Source organism: Emydura macquarii, unplaced genomic scaffold (genome assembly GCF_026122565.2).
Source record: "Emydura macquarii macquarii isolate MOO-44397 ecotype Brisbane River unplaced genomic scaffold, CSIRO-AGI_Emac_v2 contig_1644, whole genome shotgun sequence".
Taxonomy (NCBI): Eukaryota; Metazoa; Chordata; order Testudines; family Chelidae; genus Emydura; species Emydura macquarii.
In genome coordinates, this window is record NW_027131781.1 from 26,679,979 (window position 1) to 26,698,513 (window position 18,535).

The following is an 18,535-nucleotide window of genomic DNA, read 5'->3' on the forward strand; positions in this document are numbered from 1 at the left end:
GCACACGGCCATAGCTGTGGTTACTGGATCTCTGCTCCGTAGCACCCGTGGGGCAGCGTGGCAGGACCCCTTGCACCAGCACACTAGAGCCTGAATGGAGGATGCCTCATGACATGAATACCCCTGCCCCAGCGGGTACCTCGGATGCCCTGGGCTGCTGTTCAAACTCGTAGGCTGGGCCCCTCACCGTGGGCTGGGGAGAGGGCTGTGTTCATGCTGACTTGTGGGGTGCTGTACGTGGCGTGACATGACTCCCAGGCGCGCGGCTGAGAGCTGCCAAACCTCGTTGCATCAGTGCCCGCTCAGCTGGTGACGAGCGTCTCTGTGGCTTGCAGACACGACGACCTGAAGGAGATGCTGGACAGTAACAAGGACTCACTGAAGCTGGAGGCCATGAAGAGGATTGTGGCGGTGAGTGTCTCCCGCAGGGCGGTGGGGGTGGAGCACTGAGGCATGGCCTGAGCACCGGGATCCCCCGACTTCCAGTTCCAGTAGGGTTAGCATCGCTGTATGACCTGAGCCAGTCGCTGCCCCGCTGTGCCTCAGTTTCCTCTGAGGCATTTCCCTCCCCACTGGCTCGTGTTCCCAAAGCTCGTGTTTCAGGGCTTCACCCAGCTACCTGCAGGGGTCAGGAACGGACTCGCTTCTCCCCCAAGATGTATTCTAGGTTTAGGTGGGGGGTTTTTTGGTCTCCTTTGTCTGAAACATCAGGTACGGCCACAGCTGGAGAGGGGACGCTGGGCAGGGTGGGGCAGGGCTTTGAGGTGGCTCTGTCAGGTGCTCGACTGGCTGGTTCTTCTCGGGGTAACTGATGGCCGTATGTCGGGTCAGGAAGGAATTTTCCCCCAGGCCAGATTGGCAGGGACTTTGGGGTTTTCACCTTCCTCAGCAGCATGTGGGTGCGGGTCGCTTGCCAGGAGTATCTGGATGTGTCCTATTTAATCCTTTCCCTGCCATTGTGGGGGCCTCAGGCACTGGTGCACCTCGGTCCCTCCTATTCTCCACCTGTGGCCCGTGCTAGACGAGTCTCCTGTGGGCTGCAATGCCTTGAGCTAATTTTGGTTGGCAGGGTTAGTGTGTGGGTGCGGGGTGGGCTGCGTGCCCCCTGGGAGATGCAGGAGGTCAGACTGGAGGATCTGGCGGTCCCTTCTGCCCTTAAACTCTCTGACTAGTATAATAAGGGCTGTTGAGCGCTATGCAGCTGGATCTCCTTTAAGGGCTGACGTTTAGCGCTGATATCGCACTAACGTTACACATTAATTAGCTCTCTCCCCGTAAGAATCATCATCCCCACTCACCAAGGGGGAGACTGAGGTGCGGTGAGACAAGACCTCCCTGAGATCACGCAGTGAGTCATTCTCAGAGCTGGGACTAGAACTTGGCCCATCCTGGCTCCCAGCCTGGGGCTCGTTCCCCCAGACCGCACTGCTCTGTTATCCCTCCTGCCGTGTTAGTGACCCCTCGCCCCGCCGACTCTCTAGAGTGGGGCAGCAGTCAGCTCCTCTGGCTGGAGCCTGTTGGCTGGTTGTCTGTGTCCCATTGCTCTCTGTTAAAGGGGCTCAGAGCAGAGGGGGTGTCTGGGAGCTCATGCCCTCTGCTGTTGTCATCTGCATCGTGATGGATTCTGGGGGGCCTCGTCCTGGTTCAGGGCCCCAAAGTGCTGGGTGCTGTACATACATACACACACACACACACACACACACACACACACACACAGAACAAGCTAGCGGGATTTTGCTTTGTAGCCTGGGTGGTGGGGGCCCATGTGTCTGGACTCGTAGTGGCTGGGGTCTCCCCCAGTGCTGCTGGATGAGTGTGACACTCTGACCCCATGGTGCTGGGGAAGGGGGGTGCCTACAGATGTCGAGTTACACTCTCCTCTCTTACGTCCCCAGATGATCGCCAGGGGGAAGAACGCATCCGACCTCTTCCCAGCTGTCGTCAAAAACGTGGCTTGCAAGAACATCGAGGTGAGCGGCTCCTTTGGGGTCACAGCGACTTGTGAGCCAGCAGGGCGCAGCGTTCGGGGGGGTGTACCAGCCGGGAGGTTGGCTGAGGCTTGCGTGAGTTAGATCTGCATACGTACGCGAGGGCAGAGAACCGCTCCCCTATGGGGGTACCTGATTCCCAGGCTAAGTGGCAAGCTGGCTTTGAGGGGTCCCTATCACAGCAGGTGGGATCCCGCTGCCCAGTGACAGCAATGGCCAGGCAGGGTCACCTGGAGGGTTATGGGGTTGTTGCCTCACAAGACTGGGCTGCAGTTGGGTGGCATGGTGAGAGATGGACATGGAGCGCAATCCCAGCCCAGGTCTGTAGGAGGCGCCAAAATCCAGCCCAGACCCCACCACAGCAGAGAGGATTCTGGGAGAAGCAGCTGTTCTGACCTAACGCATGCTTTAGCAGCACTTCATGAATGTCGGACTTCATACCCTGCCCTACCCCGTCTGCACTGCTCCCCCCGCCTCTGCCCCATGCCCCACCCCACTCGGAGCCTCTAGACAGGTGCAAACACTCCTCCAAGCTGCCATGGGTGGAAAACTGGATTGGGGCTGGAGGAAGCAATGCTCGCCGGGGGTGGCAGGCAGACGGGGCTGGGGGATTTTGGAGCCTGGCTGACGGGGCTCGGTCTCTTCCCGTGTGTCTGGCAGGTGAAGAAGCTGGTGTATGTCTACCTGGTCCGCTACGCAGAGGAGCAGCAGGACCTGGCCTTGCTCTCCATCTCCACCTTCCAGCGTGGACTGAAGGTCCGGGGTTGCGGAGCAGAGCGGGAGGATCTGGAGTGCGGGCATGTGGGGGACTGTCGGGGGCCAGGAGGGCTGCTCCCAAGCCACGGGGGGGAAGGGGGGGAGAGACGACTGTCCCACTTGTTTTCCAGCAGTGGCAGAAGTGACTGCTGGGATCGGGGTGGTGTTGCTTGGCTCCGGTTACTGGGCCGGGGACGGGGAAAACTTGTGGCCTGGGAACGGAGCAGACCCTCTGCGTGCAGGAGATTTTGTATGTGTCCCCCCATGCACGCACCGAGACTGCAGGCTGGGCAGAGGGTGGCAATGGAAAAGCCAGACCCCTCAGACATCCAGCTGTGGCTCCGCAGCTGTGAGACCTCCCCGGCGCTGGGGGCCAGCACAGAGTGAGACTCAGACACGTGGCGCTGAATCCTCTCGTCTGGCTGCCTTCAGTCACCCCCCAGAACCACCCCAGGGGGCCCCCCCCAGGAAGACAGTGGCTGGGAGGAAGGGAGCGGGCTGGGAGGCCCAACGGTAGCGATGGCCCTGACTGAGCAGCAGCAGCCCTGAGGTTTGGGGTCAGGCTCGTGCCCCAGTGAGCAGCCCCTATTCTGCCCCATTAATGGCCCAGGATGCTGCCATCCGGACTCATCCACGCGCTGCACATGTACAGGCCCGCGGGCCGTCGGCTCAGCCCACTTGGGGTGATCAGGGACGGGTCCCCCGGGGGCAAGTCCTGGCCCCTCATGATGTCCATGGCCAAGCCCTGCCTAACGCCCATGGACCACGGCTCCTGACGCCAAAGCTGCACTCCAGCCTCACCCAGTCAGACTGAAGGAGAATGCCCAGGACGTCCCTTGCTGTCTCTGACCTCCCCTTCCCCCATGCCCCGTGTTACGGACCCAGTGCCCCCCCAGCACAACCTGCTGTCCCTTTGCCCTCGGCACGGCCTGGCACGGACTCTGCAGGTCGCTGCAGCATCACAGCGTCAGCCCTGGGCAGTGCTTTGCCCAGGGGATGCCCGGCTGTGCCGGATTCTGGGTCCCTGGGCGTGTTAGAAGCAGTTCCTGGCCTTTCTCCCCCGCCATACCAGGGCCCAGCTCCCGAGGTTGCTGCTGTGCAGGAGGAGAGGGCACTGCCCCCCAGTTCCTGCCCCGTCTCCGCTTCCTCATGGAGATGCAGATTGGTCAGAAAGAAGCGATAGGCTCAAGGGGAGGCTGGAAAGGCGAGAGGCCAGAACCGGAGCGGGTGCGATAGCCCCGCAGAGTGGGGGGGCTGGTGGCCTTTCAGACTGCGTGTACTCACCATGATTAAACTGCCCCTTAGCCTGAGCTGAGTCAGCTGGCCCGGGCCAGCGGTGTGTGTCTGATTGCAGCATACGCACGCCTTAGAAATCTGGTCCTGGAGAGCTGCTGCTGCTCCGGACGTGCTACACTGGGCACCAGAGGCTTTAAGGACTCAAAGGGAGGCCCCTGCTAGGGCTTGGCAGAGAGATTGCTGCACCCCAGCCGGGCCTTTCACGGCAGCGGGCAGAGCTCGGCATGTGCATATATTGGGCTCTGCAACGGGTGTGGGGCTGTGATCTGGGGGGAGGAGGCAGGCTGGAGGCAGAGCCAAGGCAGTGGATTGCAAGGAATGCCCTTCCACCTGCCCACACCTTCCCTCAAGGGTCCTGGTATAAAGCCTTCTGTGGGGCAGGGTCCCTGTCTCTGAGAAGCTGTGGGGAAGGCCCAGCTTCTGGCACTGGGCGGCTTGGGGCTCCCGTGGGAATAGGGTGAGATCAAAAGACCTGGGGCCTGGTTTGTCCCCCTAGCAGCTCAGCCCTGGAGCCCGTGTGCCCCCACTGCCCAAACTGCTGCAGGGACCCCCAGCCATTCACTTCTCCCCACCCCTTGGGGCCCTAGTAATCCTGGGGGTCTGAGCACCCGCGATTCCAGCTAAATTCAACAGGTGCTGGGAGTGCTTGTCCCCCTCCTCCCCCCCAAGCCAGGCCTGGGATCTGAAGGACGCTTTGCCCAGAGGGATCGCGGGTCTGTGTGAACGAGCCAAGGCCTCGTCTCGTAGGGAATCAACTGCTGCTTCTAAGCGTGCAGTGGAGCGCCCAGCAATGAGTGTGGAGCGGGTCCCTCAGCTTCCCTCGGGCGCCCACGGCTGCTCCTGCGCCCTCACCTTCCCCCCACTGAGTCAGGGATGGCGCTTTGCTGCAGTCTTCGAGAGCTGCCTCCTGTGTCCCCCCACTGCAGGATCCCAACCAGCTGATCCGGGCCAGCGCCCTGCGGGTTCTCTCCAGCATCCGGGTGCCCATCATCGTGCCCATCATGATGCTGGCCATCAAGGAGGCGGCGTCAGACATGTCTCCGTACGTGCGCAAGACGGCGGCTCATGCCATCCCCAAGCTGTACAGGTAACGCGGGGCAATGGGCTGCGTCCCCTGCCCTTGTAAGACGTGCTGGGCTCACTTGGCCCTCACGTTGGCTCATCATTTACACGGGAGCACCGTGGGGACTGGCGCCACCTACTTTACCTGGAGGATGGCAGAGGGTGATGGCGCCCTGGGGCCTCGGTCAGATTGCACAGGATCAGAATTCCAGAACTGTCTGATTTTGTGCATGGAGGAATGTGAGGTTTTGGAGATCGGCCAGACCAGTACGGGGCTCAGTCGCCGCCTGCCTTGTAACTTTGGCTGCCTTAATGCTATGCTGCCATGGCTGAGTTCTGCCACCAGCAGCCAGCCTGCCGGCATAGGGGTCTTCACCCTGGCTCCCACCAGCCGAGTTACTCCTTGAAGAGTGACCCCAACAACCCCTTCTGGTCCCGAATCCCCCCAGATCCATCTGCCCAAGTAAAAATCAACAGGAGGCTTGTTTAGTAGAAAAATCACAGCTTCAAAGCTGAAATTGCCAGGGACGCAAACAGCCCAAGTTACACAGAAAATAAACCTAAAGATGCAACACTTGACACTTCTAGAGGAGCTACATTTCCTTTTCTGATATAAGTGACCTATTGCCTCTGAACAGTTTCCCAGCATGCCCCTGTTGTAGAGGGGATCCTGTATTTCGCACAGCACACCGCTTAGTTGCTGGCCCTCCATTTCTGCATAGCTGTCACTTCAAACCCCTTCCTTTTTAACAGGATTTGCAGGGGGATTTTTCTTTCTCTTAAGACTAATTCATAGTTACACAGAACAGGGAAATTCGCTCCTTCCTTAGTTTTCCAAGACAGGGGTTTTCCTCTCGGGGTATGTTTATACTGACGGTGACAAAGTCGCCGCCCTCAGATCGACTTATCTGGATCGACTGAGCGGTCAGTGAAGACCCGCTCAGGGGATCCAGAAATCGACGTATTAAGACCACCTTCACAAGTGGCGTAGCGCTGCATCGACGGGAACCCGGTTCCCGTCAGTGCAGTGCAGTGAAGATGGCACGCAGAACAGAAGCAGAGAAGTCGGCAGGAGTTACGCAAGTTTTTTGTGTAGTTTGCATACCTCCAGTCGACTGCCGCCGAATCTCCGAGGTAAGTGTAGACAGGGCCTCCGTTTCAATGTTTTCTGTTTAACTTCAGAATTGTAGAACCACTGTCGTTCCCTGGTTGTACAATGCCAGGTGTTTGGAGAGCTAGGGTAGGTGAGGCGACATCTGTTTCTAGACCAACTTCTGTTGGGGAGGGAAAAAAGCTCTTGAGACACACACAGCTCTTCTTCAGCTCTGGCTTGGAGATAGTTTTGTGAGAACAGCTACCCTGCCCGATTGCTTCCCCATTCTGCTGTGAGGAGATGCAGCCGTAGTTATTGCAGTGTTCTGCACATAGGGACATGCCTACCTTCATAGCCAGAACCTGGATACAGATCTCCAGTAACCACCCAGTTGAGAACATTATCAGCTTTCATAAAAGACCCTTACTTGACACATATTTATACACCATTTTCAATTGCTTATTCTTTGGGGTTCAGCCCCCTCCCTGTTCTCCCCTCGGGATGCCTGGACTGTGATTGTCACAAGGGGATGCAAACATGCGAGCACAGGAGCACCTCTCTCCTGCTGCTCAATCCCAATACAGAATGATGCAGCAGGGCATCCTACTGGCCCCCCTGGCAAAAAAACCTCACCAACTGCAGGGGCTCCCTCTAGAACCCAGGGCCAGAACTGCAGGCACCAGGAGGGGCTGTGGGTGAGAAGTTTCTCCCATCACACAGGCAGCATCAAGGAAATTAACGATAACTGAAATGAGATTGGCAGCCACCGCTTCTGTTTGCCAGATGAAGCACTGACTCCACAGATAATGCAGCCATGGTAATTGACAGGCCATCTGGATCCTACTGATACGTGGCTGGCATGCATAACATCTAAAAGAGCCCCTGCTGGGCAGTTTAGGGCCAAGATGTAGGGCGTTGAGTGTGGGGATTTTGTTTAAAATTTTACAAACCCTCCTATTTAATTTAATATCAATGTTTGGATGGATTTCTTTAAAAAAAAAAAAAATGTTTCCAGGAGATTAGGTTTGTGTTATTGCTTGGTTTTTGGTTTGGATCTAAACCCAAAAGATGCACTTTGGTTCAACCACAGACTGCTGGGCTCAGTGCAGGACTCACTGGGTAATATTCTCTGGCTCACGTAATTCAGGAGGTTGGCCTAGATTATCCTAATGCCCTGTGGCCTTCCAATCCATGGAGTTAGAAACGCTGCCCCAGGGCTGTCTTTGCAAACTTTGCAGCCTTGTGCAGGGATATGGAAACCTGGGGGTGGAGGGGTGTGAAACTAGCAAGAAACTGGCTAAGGTCATTGCTCAAGCGGAGAATAAACTAGTAGAAGTAAATAAACGGGAGGAATAAGAGAGAAGGGTCTTTGATATTTTTATATTTTATTTCTATTTGTTTTAGCCACAGAGACATTATGTGGGACATAAACCAGGAACTCTGGGTGCTGAATTCTGGGCACATGTGGCCCCAGAGCATGGATCAGTACGGGGCATAATGAACCAGACATGGGCATGACACTGTAGGATAGGACAGGCTGCTGCAGGAAGGCAACAGAGTGGCTGGTGCTGTCTTAAAATCCAGGCAAGGAGGTGCACATGGATCAGAGGAAGAAGGCTGGAAGGGAGAAATTAGGAGGCTAGGAAGATAAAGCAGGACCTACCAGAACCCCCTCGGACTTGGTCCAGAATGAACATACAGTTCACTGAACCCAGTGTGAATACCAAAGAGTGATTATGTGCCTGCATCTGCCTTGTTAAATATTTAATCTTTGGTTATTGTTAGAAGGAACTGAGCCCTGTTAGCTGATACCTGGGAGGTGCGGGGGGGGAATGAAACCAGTAGCCAAAGGTTTCATAGGAACCCGTCTCTAACTGGGATCATGCTGCTTGCTCTGCAGGGGAGCTAAAATGCTATCTATTTACTGCTCCCATGATAGCAGGTGGAATTGGGACTGCTCAGCTGTGGGTCATAGGCTCAACACTGCTAACAAGTGATGGAGATTCTCCTTAGCTCAAAGGCTTGGAGCAGGTAGATCTGCAAAGGTCAGTGGGATGCAGAACAGCGGATCCTCTCTCATGCTAATGCACCACAGCCCTGTCTGCTTCGCTTGTTTCCCCTTTCTCTGAATGGGGGGTGATTAGGTCTTTCCTAGTGCCTCCCCGCACCCCCTGCTGTTAGCATTACCCGCTATTGACTCTGCCTTGCAGCTTGGATTCGGATCAGAAGGACCAGCTGATCGAAGTGATTGAGAAGCTGCTGGCGGATAAGACCACGGTGAGTGGGGCGTGGTGTCCAAGGAGCCACGCTAACCCTGTGGTGTGGGGGCAGCGGGGTGCTGTATTATTAAAGGTTTGCTTCCTCCCAGCTCACAAAATTCCAGGCAAAGGCCCATTGAATGTACAACTCCAGGGCTCCCAGGAAGATAACCAGGAAGCTGGATTCTTAAAGGGTCAGCGTCCTGCCTTCAGAGCAGGGGTTCCTGATAGAAACTCTGCCCTGGGCTGTTCCCCCTTGTCAGGGCTGAGATGGGGCCGCCCCAGAGCTGCCTGGGGAGAGACCTGCAAACCGCCAGCTCGTGGGACATGTGAGTGGGGCCCTCGGTGCAGATCACATCATTCTCCCTGCCTGCCCACTCCCTTCTGCTCTCTGCCCCAGCTGGTGGCGGGCAGCGTGGTGATGGCCTTCGAGGAGGTTTGCCCTGAGCGCATCGACCTGATCCACAAGAATTACCGGAAGCTGTGCAACCTGCTGATCGATGTGGAGGAGTGGGGCCAGGTGGTGATCATCAATATGCTAACCCGCTATGCACGCACCCAGTTCCTCAGCCCCAACCAGAACGTGAGTGAGGCCAGGGCAGGGGGCGCGGGGCCCCCGCAAGGCAGGGAGGGGAGTTCCCACTGGAACAGGGCACAGAGAGGGCTCCGGGTCCTCCAGCGGCTCTGTGCTAGCGCCAGGCCTCCCAGCCCCGGCGCACACAGCTGCACCACCTCTCTCAGAGCCGCGAGGCCTGAAGCAGCGTTGCCCAGTCCGAGGCAGCTGGGCAGTAGCTGTCTCTGGGTGCCCACGGGCCCTATGGCTCTGGCTCCTGGGGGGCACATCAGCTGGTGGCAACACAGCATCCTCCCTTAGCTCAGACTAGAAAGAAGGCGCATGCTGTTGCCAGGGAGGGCAACTAGCCGCTGGGGTACGTGAGCTGGGGGAGGGGATCCTGCATCCCTCGGGGGCTGGCCGTGGAGATCGGGTGTTTTTCCAGAGCTCCATTCTAGGTCAGCTGCGAGCAGAGGGTCTCCGGCCTGGGCCGGGCAATGGTTGTTCTGGGTGCTCACCTGGGATCCTAGAAAAACCTGGGGAAACGCGGCATTTGCATTTTTACAGAGGCTCTTTAGTTTTTGCGTTTTGTGGAAAAAAAAAATAAAACCAGGTACAGCAGAACCCCCTTTCCCCGAGCCTCCATTATCCGGCTCTTCATATTAACCGACCCACCGCCGCCCCACCCCGGCATGACCACCTGAGCCCTGCTGCTGTGAGACCTGGCGTCTGGTGGTTCAGTTAACACGGAGAGCCGGGTAATGGAGGCTGGGATAAACAGGGTTCTGCTGTGTATCCGTAAAACCTTGTCTGCAGCTGATATTGTGGGAAACTCAAGTTCAGTTTTTTGTTTTAATCGCAGAAAAATGCAGATTTTAATGGGGGGTTTTTTAATTGGAGAATTTTGGGGGTTTTCTCATGGAAAACTAGGCTCCCTGCTGCTCACAGGTCCTCTGGGCTCGGATGGGCGAGGGGCCTTGAAACGACCCCCGTGAAGCTGTCCTTGGGCTCGCACAGGCTGGTCCTGATGCCCCACCCCTTATCCTTGCCGGTGCAGGCACCCCTTGGGGTGGTGCAGGGAGGCCAGTCGGATCCCATGGACTGAGAGGAAAAGCCTGACTCGTGCTAGCTCCTTAGTTAGTGCATCCGGGGTGGGTTTAATGCACTTGGAGCTCTTCCTGGCTGGGGGTCCGCTGAGCTGGTGTTAGCGCTCCATCCCCCCCCGCCCACTGTGCCCGGCAGGAGTCCCTGCTGGAGGAGAACCCGGAGAAGGCCTTCTACGGCTCCGACGAGGACGACTCCAAGGACGACAAGCCGGACGCGGCCTCGCTGGTGAAGCGCAAGCCCTACGTGATGGACCCCGACCACCGGCTGCTGCTACGCAACACCAAGCCCCTGCTGCAGAGCCGCAATGCTGCGGTGAGCCCCCCTTGAGCCTCCTGCCCCCACAGCCGCAATGCTGCGGTGAGCCCCCCTTCACCCTCCCAGCGCCCTGCCCCCCACAGCCGCAACACTGCTGTGAGCTACATGTCCCTCCCCCCACCACCATGGAGCCGCAACGTCGCGGTGAACCCCCGCCTCGCTCTGTCGTCCCCCCCCCCCCCCCCAGCCTCAACACCATGGTGAGCTACGTGTCCCCCTCACCTCCCCCTCCCCCGCCACCATGTCCACCCCGCCTCACCCTTCCCCCCCACCAAGGAGCTGCAACACCGCGGTGAGCCCCATGGCCCCCATCTTGCCCCCACCACAGAGCTGCAGTGCCATGGCAGCCCCCCCCCCCCCCCCCCCCCCCACACACACGACAAAGCTGCAGTGCCGTACTGTGCCCCCCCCACCGCCCTGTGTGCGCGGTCCCGTCAGTGTGAAACACGGGTTTGCCGGTGCGTGGGGGCTCCCTGAGGAAGGAGACCCAAGGCACCGCATCCCTGCGCATGCCTATGACTTGCTCTGCGTCTGAATAGGGCCGCGTAGGCCCCGAGTTCAACTTGGCAACCCCCGGCCCTGACACCGACATTGCTCTGGGCAGCAGGCCACTGATGCAGGCCTTGCAATGGCCGCTGCCCCAGAGAAACCCCTCCCCGGGAAGGGGCGGTTTGCCGAAAACAGGACGTCAGGTGCTGTAGCCCCAGCCCATGGGCAGTACCAAACCTGCAGTGGCTGGCCCAGTGCTCAGCACCCTCCCCTGACCACCTGTCTCTCTCCTTCCCCACCCCGCACAGGTGGTGATGGCCGTAGCCCAGCTCTATTTCCACCTGGCACCCAAGGCCGAGGTCGGGGTCATTGCCAAGGCACTGGTGCGTCTCCTGAGGAGTCACAGGTCTGCAAATGCCGCAGCTTCACCTTCTTTCTCCCTTTCCTCCATCTTCTGCTTGCCTCTTCTCCCCCCACACCTTTCCTTCTCTCAAACAACCACCTGAATTTTCTTCCCTCACGTGTCCCAAAGAGGCTGAAGTCTGTGTGTGACAGGCTCTCAGAGCACAGGCCTTGCCCGGAGGCGCAGAGCTCTTCTGCTGACTCACCCTGGCAGCTTGACCAGGTGGGTCCTATTGGCACCATCTCAGGAGTATGAAGGTTTTTGAGACCAAACCAGTGCGGTCCTGGAGGTTGAAACTCCAAAAACAGCGCATCTCAGGGCAAAATCTGATGCTAGGGCTTGTTATTTCAGTAGGGAGAGGGTAAGTTTGGCCCAGATTGGGTTGGGGGTGGAGGGGATTGTGCCAGGAGCAGGATGCACTCACAGCATAGCTGGTGTCTGCCTTCCAGCTCTGGCACAGGCACTGGGGGGAAGGGAGGGGACCAGGTGTTAGTCCCGCCCTGCTCCTTGTAAGAGCCTGTTGCCTGCAGCGCTCGTCCCAGGCCAGCTGACGGCTCTCCCTCTCTCTCTCCCGGCAGCGAGGTGCAGTACGTGGTGCTGCAGAACGTGGCTACAATGTCCATTAAGCGGCGGGTGAGTTCTCGGTTCCCTGCACTTGCAAAATCACCCAGCTTTTTTCTAAATGCTGGTGCCGGGGCGGGGCTGCCCTGTGTGGCTTGGGTCTGACCCATTCCTACTGCTGAGTGATGTGTGCCAGACCGATCTGATCTCCCACCTCCTGCCCCAGGAGACAGACCAGCAGCCTGTCTCCAGCAGGGGCCAGAAACCCCCCATCATGCACTTGGCCCGTTGCCCTGTCCCCTGGCCGACCCCAGCTGGCACTCAGCAGGGTACCAGGCACACTGCTAAGGCGGCTGGCTTTGTCCGTGCAGGGGATGTTCGAGCCGTATCTGAAGAGCTTCTACATCCGATCTACAGACCCCACCCAGATTAAGATCCTCAAGGTGAGTCAAAGGTGCAGGCCAGCCTGACGCCTCTTCACAGCGCAGCGTCCCCTGCTCGCACCATGGGCATAGCCTGTGCAACGACCGCCCCATGCTCCCCTGTCACGGGCAACCTCCTCTGGAAGTCTGTGGGCACTGCCAGCCCTTCCGAATACCCTCTGATCCTCGCCGGTGAGCCCCACGTTGCCGTGCAACACCCCCTCCCCATGCCTGGAGTCTGGCCTCTCTCATTCTCCACATGTGCAAGACCCTCAGAGGTACCTCTGTCTCTGGCGGTGGTCTCTCTGGGCCCCCGGGAGAGTAAATCCTTCCATCTCTCTCTCTTGCACTCAGTGGCGTACCGTGGGTCTCCGGTGCCCAGGGGCCAATGCTTGCATTTGCATTTATTCTCCTCCCCTTTCCCCCCCGTCTGTCTTGTAGTAATACTTAGTCACTGCAAATCACAGTAATACAAAGACTAGGGTTCAGTAATACAAAGACTGAACCAACCATATTGCTCGTAATTAAAAAAACAACTTTTCGCACTTTGATTTCAGCAGGGGCGGAGGGGCTGGGAGGACCCTTGCTCCCCCCGCAGTGGGAGCCCTCAGCCGCTGCCAGGCCTGAGCTGGGGTTGGCGTGGCCGCCGGGGATGTCTAAACCAGGTGGCCCCTGTCCACCTGTGACAGCGGGAGTGGCTCCTCCGAAGACGTGTGTCCAGCCCCCGTCCCCTGGGGGCTGTTGCAGTGGCTCAGGGAGACACACCCCACCATCCATGATCATCCTGTCATTTTAATCTCCCTCGTTTAGACTCCCACAGCCTGGGTGTCCTGCACACGGCACTGCTGATTTGCAGCTTCACTTCTCCCACGTTGTGCAATACAACTCTGAAGGGCCCAGCCAGCACCCCCACCCCCACACCCCTTGGCTGGTACCCGGGGGCCATGGCCCCACACCTCCTTCCCTCCCCCTCCCGGCCCCACATCAGTCCGCCACTACACGCGCTCTCTTTCCCTCCCCTCCAGCTGGAAGTTCTCACCAACCTCGCAAACGAAACCAACATCTCCACCATCCTGCGGGAGTTCCAGGTACTCGGGGCTGGGGGTTGGTGGGCGGAGCGGGGTGGGGGAGGCGTGGGACGGAAATGGAAGCATTTTGGAGGCGGTGCTGTCAGCGTGGGGGATACAGGAGAGGGCTTTGGGTGCAGCGTGTGCTCGCCTCCATTCCCCCCCCCCAGTGGTGAGGAAGTGAAGAACCGGTCATGGCCTGGGAGGAGCTCCCTGCTGTGGTGAGGACCTCACTGGGGCCTGCCACGGAGAGAGAGGAGACGGGGGCTTCTCCCAATAGCTCAGGGCTTCCAGTGCTGCTGTCGCACTATCACAATCTCCTCTCCACCTGCCGTTGGGAGCAGTACCCAGTACCAGAGCTAGGCACAAAACAGGCTTTGTGTTGGGGGAATTGAAAACGGAATATTTCAATTTGGAAAGGCTGCCGCAGTGCCTCATGAGAATTGTAGTTTGGCTGTTTCATGCTCACATTCTCCTCCATGGGCTGGACTCCCTGGTGAAACTACATCTCCCAGGATGCACCCCGGTGTTGGGAGTTGCTGCATGCATCATGGGAGATGTAGTCTGGCTGGGGAGCCTGGACCATAGAGGAGAACAAAGACATGAGGAAACCAAACTACAGTTCCCGAGAGGCTCCCTGGCAGGTGAGTGCAAGCAAAATGGTTTAGTTTTCAGCTGTTTGGTTATTCAATGCAAAAATCTAAAATTTCCATGGAAAGTAGGGACTGTTTTGATGGAAAATTTGTGGCCCAGCCCTGCATGGTCATGGAGCGGGCCGGCTCCGTGAGGTCGGCAGTTTCATAGTTAAACACCAAGATGCCAGGTTTCCGGAGGTTCAAACCCTCCAGACTTTATTAGCAAATCCCCATTTTGGTGTTGCCCTGACCTTGGCCTGGCCCCTGCTCCTCACTCACTGGGTTTGGAGAGTGAGTGGAGCGGCTCTGAGCCGCATCCTGGGGGAAACAGCCAGGTTGTTCTGCGATGAGTTGGGGGGTGGGGAACTATGTGTGTTTGTATTGGGTCTCATGTAAGCTCCTTGGGGCGGGGATTGAGGTTTCTGTACATGGCCACGCAGTGGGGCCTGATCCTGACTGGGGCCTCTATGTGCTACTGGAAGATAAGTAAATGACTAATAATCTGCTGGATGGATTTCCCTAAAACTGGGGAGGAATCTTCCCTTGGGGGGAAAACAGAAGCCTCTATCCCTACCAGGGCCTATTCCCAAACACAGCCGCTATGGGCCCCCCTGCATTTAGTCTGAACCATGCAATCAGCACTTCGCCTTGGCTGCTGGATGGGGCCACTGTGGCATGGTGTCCTGGCTCCCTGTGCATGCTGGGAAAGCTGCCCTGCCTCTTGTCCCGCAGACCTACATCCGGAGCATGGACAAGGATTTTGTAGCAGCCACCATCCAGGCCATCGGGCGCTGCGCCACCAACATCGGGAAGGTCCGAGACACCTGCCTGAACGGCCTCGTCCAGCTTCTGTCCAACAGGGATGGTAAGAACCTGCGGCCGGGTCGCAGGGCGGGGTGAGGGGGAACTTCCCCAGGGTTGCTTAAGGGAGATGGAGCTTTTCAGAGCTTAAAGCAGAAGATCCAGCGATGAACGCTGGTGGCCAGTATGGGACGAGCGCCTGCTGTGCGAGGAGGCCCCAGATGGGGAGAGCTGGTGGAAGGGGAGCCCTGTGCTGGGCCATGTTTCTGGGAATGACAAGCCTGGTAGAACAAATTGCCATGGCTGTGTGTTGCTCGCTGACGGGGGGCGGTCCCTGTCGCCCACAGAGCTGGTCGTGGCCGAGTCTGTGGTCGTCATTAAGAAGCTGCTGCAGATGCAGCCCGCTCAGCACAGCGAGATCATCAAGCACATGGCCAAGCTCACTGACAACATCCAGGTGCGTCTGCTCCCACTGCCCTAGGGGCTCCAGCCTTGTGGGGGGGGGATCTTTGGTGCCCTGAGCTGCCCTCCCCATGGAAGTGAGGCTGCCTGCGGCCCACTTCTCAGACCCCTACCCCAGGGATTGCTGCACTCAGTGTCTGGGTCCCCTGCTTCTGCGAATCCCTGAGTTCGAATCCCCTGTGCTGGGGCCTGCTGGAGTCTGGCCCCTCAGCATAAGGGATCGGCTGTGGTTGTCAAATTGGTTTTGCATCCCCAGCAGGACCCACTTGTTCCTTGGCGTGGCGGGTGGGCACGGCCAGGCTCCTAACTGACTGTTCTGGAAGGGGCAAAGCCGTGCAGGCCTGCAGCTGTGCTTCCCCAGATGGGCACAGGCAGGCATCCACCTAGGATGCTGCATCATGGGGGGCATCCCTGGAATGGAGGCAGGACCCCCTTGCATGTCCCCCTGTTCCCCACAATCTCTTCCCCCACAGTGAGGTTTTGCCCAGCCCACAGGGTCTCCATGCTCTTGCTCTAGCATGTGGGCCCCAGATGTGCCCCAGAATTCTCTGCATTTGGTGCACCAGTGCAAAGGATTCTGGGAAGTCCTAGGCAATGGAAGAGCTGGCTGGGTTGGTGGGACTGGGGAGCGGGGGGACGTTGGACAGGATCAGCAAATCCTGGCCTACGGAGCCCCCAGCATTGCGGCTGCAGGGTGTGGGAAGGTCTCGCGTGGACTGCACTGCACTGCACTGCACTGGCACTGACTGGGTGCAGCCCAACCCTCCGGAGCTTGCACTGGGTAGGCCCCGAGGGTGTTGGGGCCGCAAGGGAGCGAGGAGGATTTCAGCACAGCTGGGGCGCTGCTATGTGCGTGTCTGCAGGTGCCCATGGCCCGGGCCAGCATCCTCTGGCTGATCGGAGAGTACTGCGAGCACGTGCCCAAGATCGCGCCCGACGTGCTGCGCAAGATGGCCAAGTCCTTCACCAGCGAGGAGGACATCGTCAAGCTGCAGGTCATCAACCTGGCAGCCAAGCTCTACCTGACCAACTCCAAGCAGGTAAGGCCCGGCTGGGTGGGCGGGCCAGGGGGCGAGCAGCAGCATCGGCAGCATTCCTGAGCGGCTCCGAGAACCTGCTCTCGCCACACCGCTTGCTCTGCACTGGCAGGCTCCATGCACGGCGGCATTGCACAAGCGGTAGTAGGAGGGAGCATGTAGTGTAGGGCTGTGCCCCCTGGTTGAGCCTGTGCCCCCTGCCCTACCACTGCCAGGAAATTGCAACCCTCGCAGCTGGGCCTGACTCCACCCCAGGCTGCAGGGCCACCTCGCTGGAAAGCCCCCACGGGGACAGTGCAGGGCCCTCTAGGGTAGGGTTGGGGAGTCTCAGATTGCCCTGGCCCCTGCCAGGCAGTGGGTTGGGGTGTGCAGGGCAGGACATTTCCGTCTGAAACACTGACCACATGCACGGCCGAGCCATGCAATCCGTGGGCCCAATCCTGCACCACGTGGAGCCCAGGGCCGTGGAGGGCACTCGGCACCCTGCTGGATTGGGCCACAGTCCCTGCGCTTAGGGCCAGCCTGTGCAATGGGGGATACAATGTGCTCTAGTGGTCAGAGCAGGGCTCTGGGAAGCAGCAGAGCTGGGGGCTGTTCCTAGCTTTGCCATGGGCCTGCCGGGTGCCCGTGGGCAAGATCCTGCCCCTCCCCGTGCCTCTGTTTCCCCATCTTTGGGACGGGCAGGGGTCTTTGGTCTGCTCAGCACGGTAGCCCTGTGAAGCCCCATGGCAGGTGCTGAGCGTGCCGAGCGTCGCCACAGAGCAAGCTGCTGACCCAGTACGTGCTGAACCTGGCCAAGTACGACCAGAACTACGACATCCGGGACCGGGCCCGCTTCATCCGCCAGCTCATCGTGCCCACCGAGAAGAGCGGGGCCCTCAACAAGTACGCCAAGAAGCTCTTCCTGGCGCAGAAGCCTGCCCCTATCCTGGAGTCCTCCTTCAAAGGTACAAGGCACACAAGGTCCCGGGGACTCTGTGTCTGGCTGTGCGAGGGGAGCCAGTGAAGGGCTGGGTGACGTGGGCCAGGACACACCCTGGAGCACCCTGGGCTCTGATCCTGGAAGCCCCTGGGATGGGGAGTGGGGCCAGCATGGCTGCCCTCTGAATCCTCCCTCCCTTCCTTCTGCAGACCGAGACCATTTCCAGCTGGGATCGCTCTCCCACCTCCTCAACGCCAAGGCGGTGGGCTACCAGGAGCTCCCCGGCTGGCCAGACGAGGCCCCTGACCCATCCGTGCGCAACGTGGAGGTACTGTGCTAGGCAGGCTCTGGGGACGGGGCCTGGTGTTGTGCTCCCCTTGTGGCGATCCTGGGAAATGGGCACTACCCACAGCCTTTGTGACAAGGGGGCCTGGATCTGGGCCAAGCTCCAGACAGCTGCGGAACTTCCCAGGTGTCAGAGACGTGGTTGGTCCTGTCCTGGTGTGTAGGGCGGGAGGACAAGCTGGGAGTGGAGGGGCTGGGGCAAAGCCCTGCGTGTCGCTCTGCTCCTGTGACAGCGATCAATCTCCCTTGTTTGCAGGAAGAAACCATGTTCCCCATTGAAAGCCACATCGGGTTACTGGGGGATCTCAGAGAGGTGGCTCCTGTGTGCTGATTGCGGTGCCTTTCCTCTCTCTCTTGCCTTTAACCTCCAGCCGTGTGTGTGTGTGTGTGTGTTTTCTCTCCAACACAAATAAAGGCTCTGACAGCAGAGAGTAAAAGACAGACCCGCACTCTCGCTCTCCCGCACACGCGGGTGTCGATTCAACTTCTCTTAATCCCCTTGGGGCTAAACTAGCCAGCCAGGGTATGCGTTGCCTGTGCACAAGCACGCACCACTTCGGTAGCGTTCCCTTGTGTCGGCATTCCCCGGGATGCAACCTGAAAACTGGGGGAGCGCTGTGCCCTCCTCCCTCTCCAGCGAGCCCATCCCTTGCAATGCCTTGCTTGTGACCAGCAGCCGGCCACTACAGGCGGTTATCACATAGCCCCACCCAGGGTTGCCTCTCACTCTGCGATGCTGCTGTCACAAACTGAAGTTACACTTACATAGCCATCAACAGGCAGACATATACCCCTGAGTTATATGAGTGCCTGGCCTGGCCTAGCCACTCACGAGCCAATAATAGAAAGGCACAAGCCAAGTACCTCCCCCACCCACACACACACAGTCTGTAAGGACTTCCCGAAAGGAATCTGTCCCCAAAATTATATTAATAAGCCCACGCCCCCCTCGTTGTGGGGAAG

The 18,535-nt window shown here is 58.7% G+C and overlaps 1 protein-coding gene across 5 annotated transcripts in view; it reads left to right on the forward strand.

Annotated features, from left to right (window-relative positions):
• The window catches only part of AP3B2 (adaptor related protein complex 3 subunit beta 2), a 53,145-nt gene that overhangs the window by 18,897 nt on the left and 15,713 nt on the right, over positions 1-18,535 (forward strand). For 3 of the 5 annotated variants that reach the window (XM_067556003.1, XM_067556005.1, XM_067556004.1), the window contains exons 2-17: positions 336-411; positions 1,896-1,970; positions 2,649-2,744; positions 4,967-5,127; positions 8,406-8,472; positions 8,854-9,036; positions 10,249-10,425; positions 11,226-11,323; positions 11,899-11,953; positions 12,253-12,324; positions 13,329-13,391; positions 14,738-14,870; positions 15,154-15,263; positions 16,132-16,308; positions 17,066-17,252; positions 17,437-17,555. In XM_067556003.1, coding sequence (XP_067412104.1) covers positions 336-411; positions 1,896-1,970; positions 2,649-2,744; positions 4,967-5,127; positions 8,406-8,472; positions 8,854-9,036; positions 10,249-10,425; positions 11,226-11,323; positions 11,899-11,953; positions 12,253-12,324; positions 13,329-13,391; positions 14,738-14,870; positions 15,154-15,263; positions 16,132-16,308; positions 17,066-17,252; positions 17,437-17,555 — 1,849 coding nt within the window. Of the gene's footprint in view, positions 1-335; positions 412-1,895; positions 1,971-2,648; positions 2,745-4,966; positions 5,128-8,405; positions 8,473-8,853; positions 9,037-10,248; positions 10,426-11,225; positions 11,324-11,898; positions 11,954-12,252; positions 12,325-13,328; positions 13,392-14,737; positions 14,871-15,153; positions 15,264-16,131; positions 16,309-17,065; positions 17,253-17,436; positions 17,556-17,828; positions 17,932-18,535 lie in introns of those variants that run through there. The other 2 variants (XM_067556007.1, XM_067556006.1) reach the window with 2 other exon arrangements.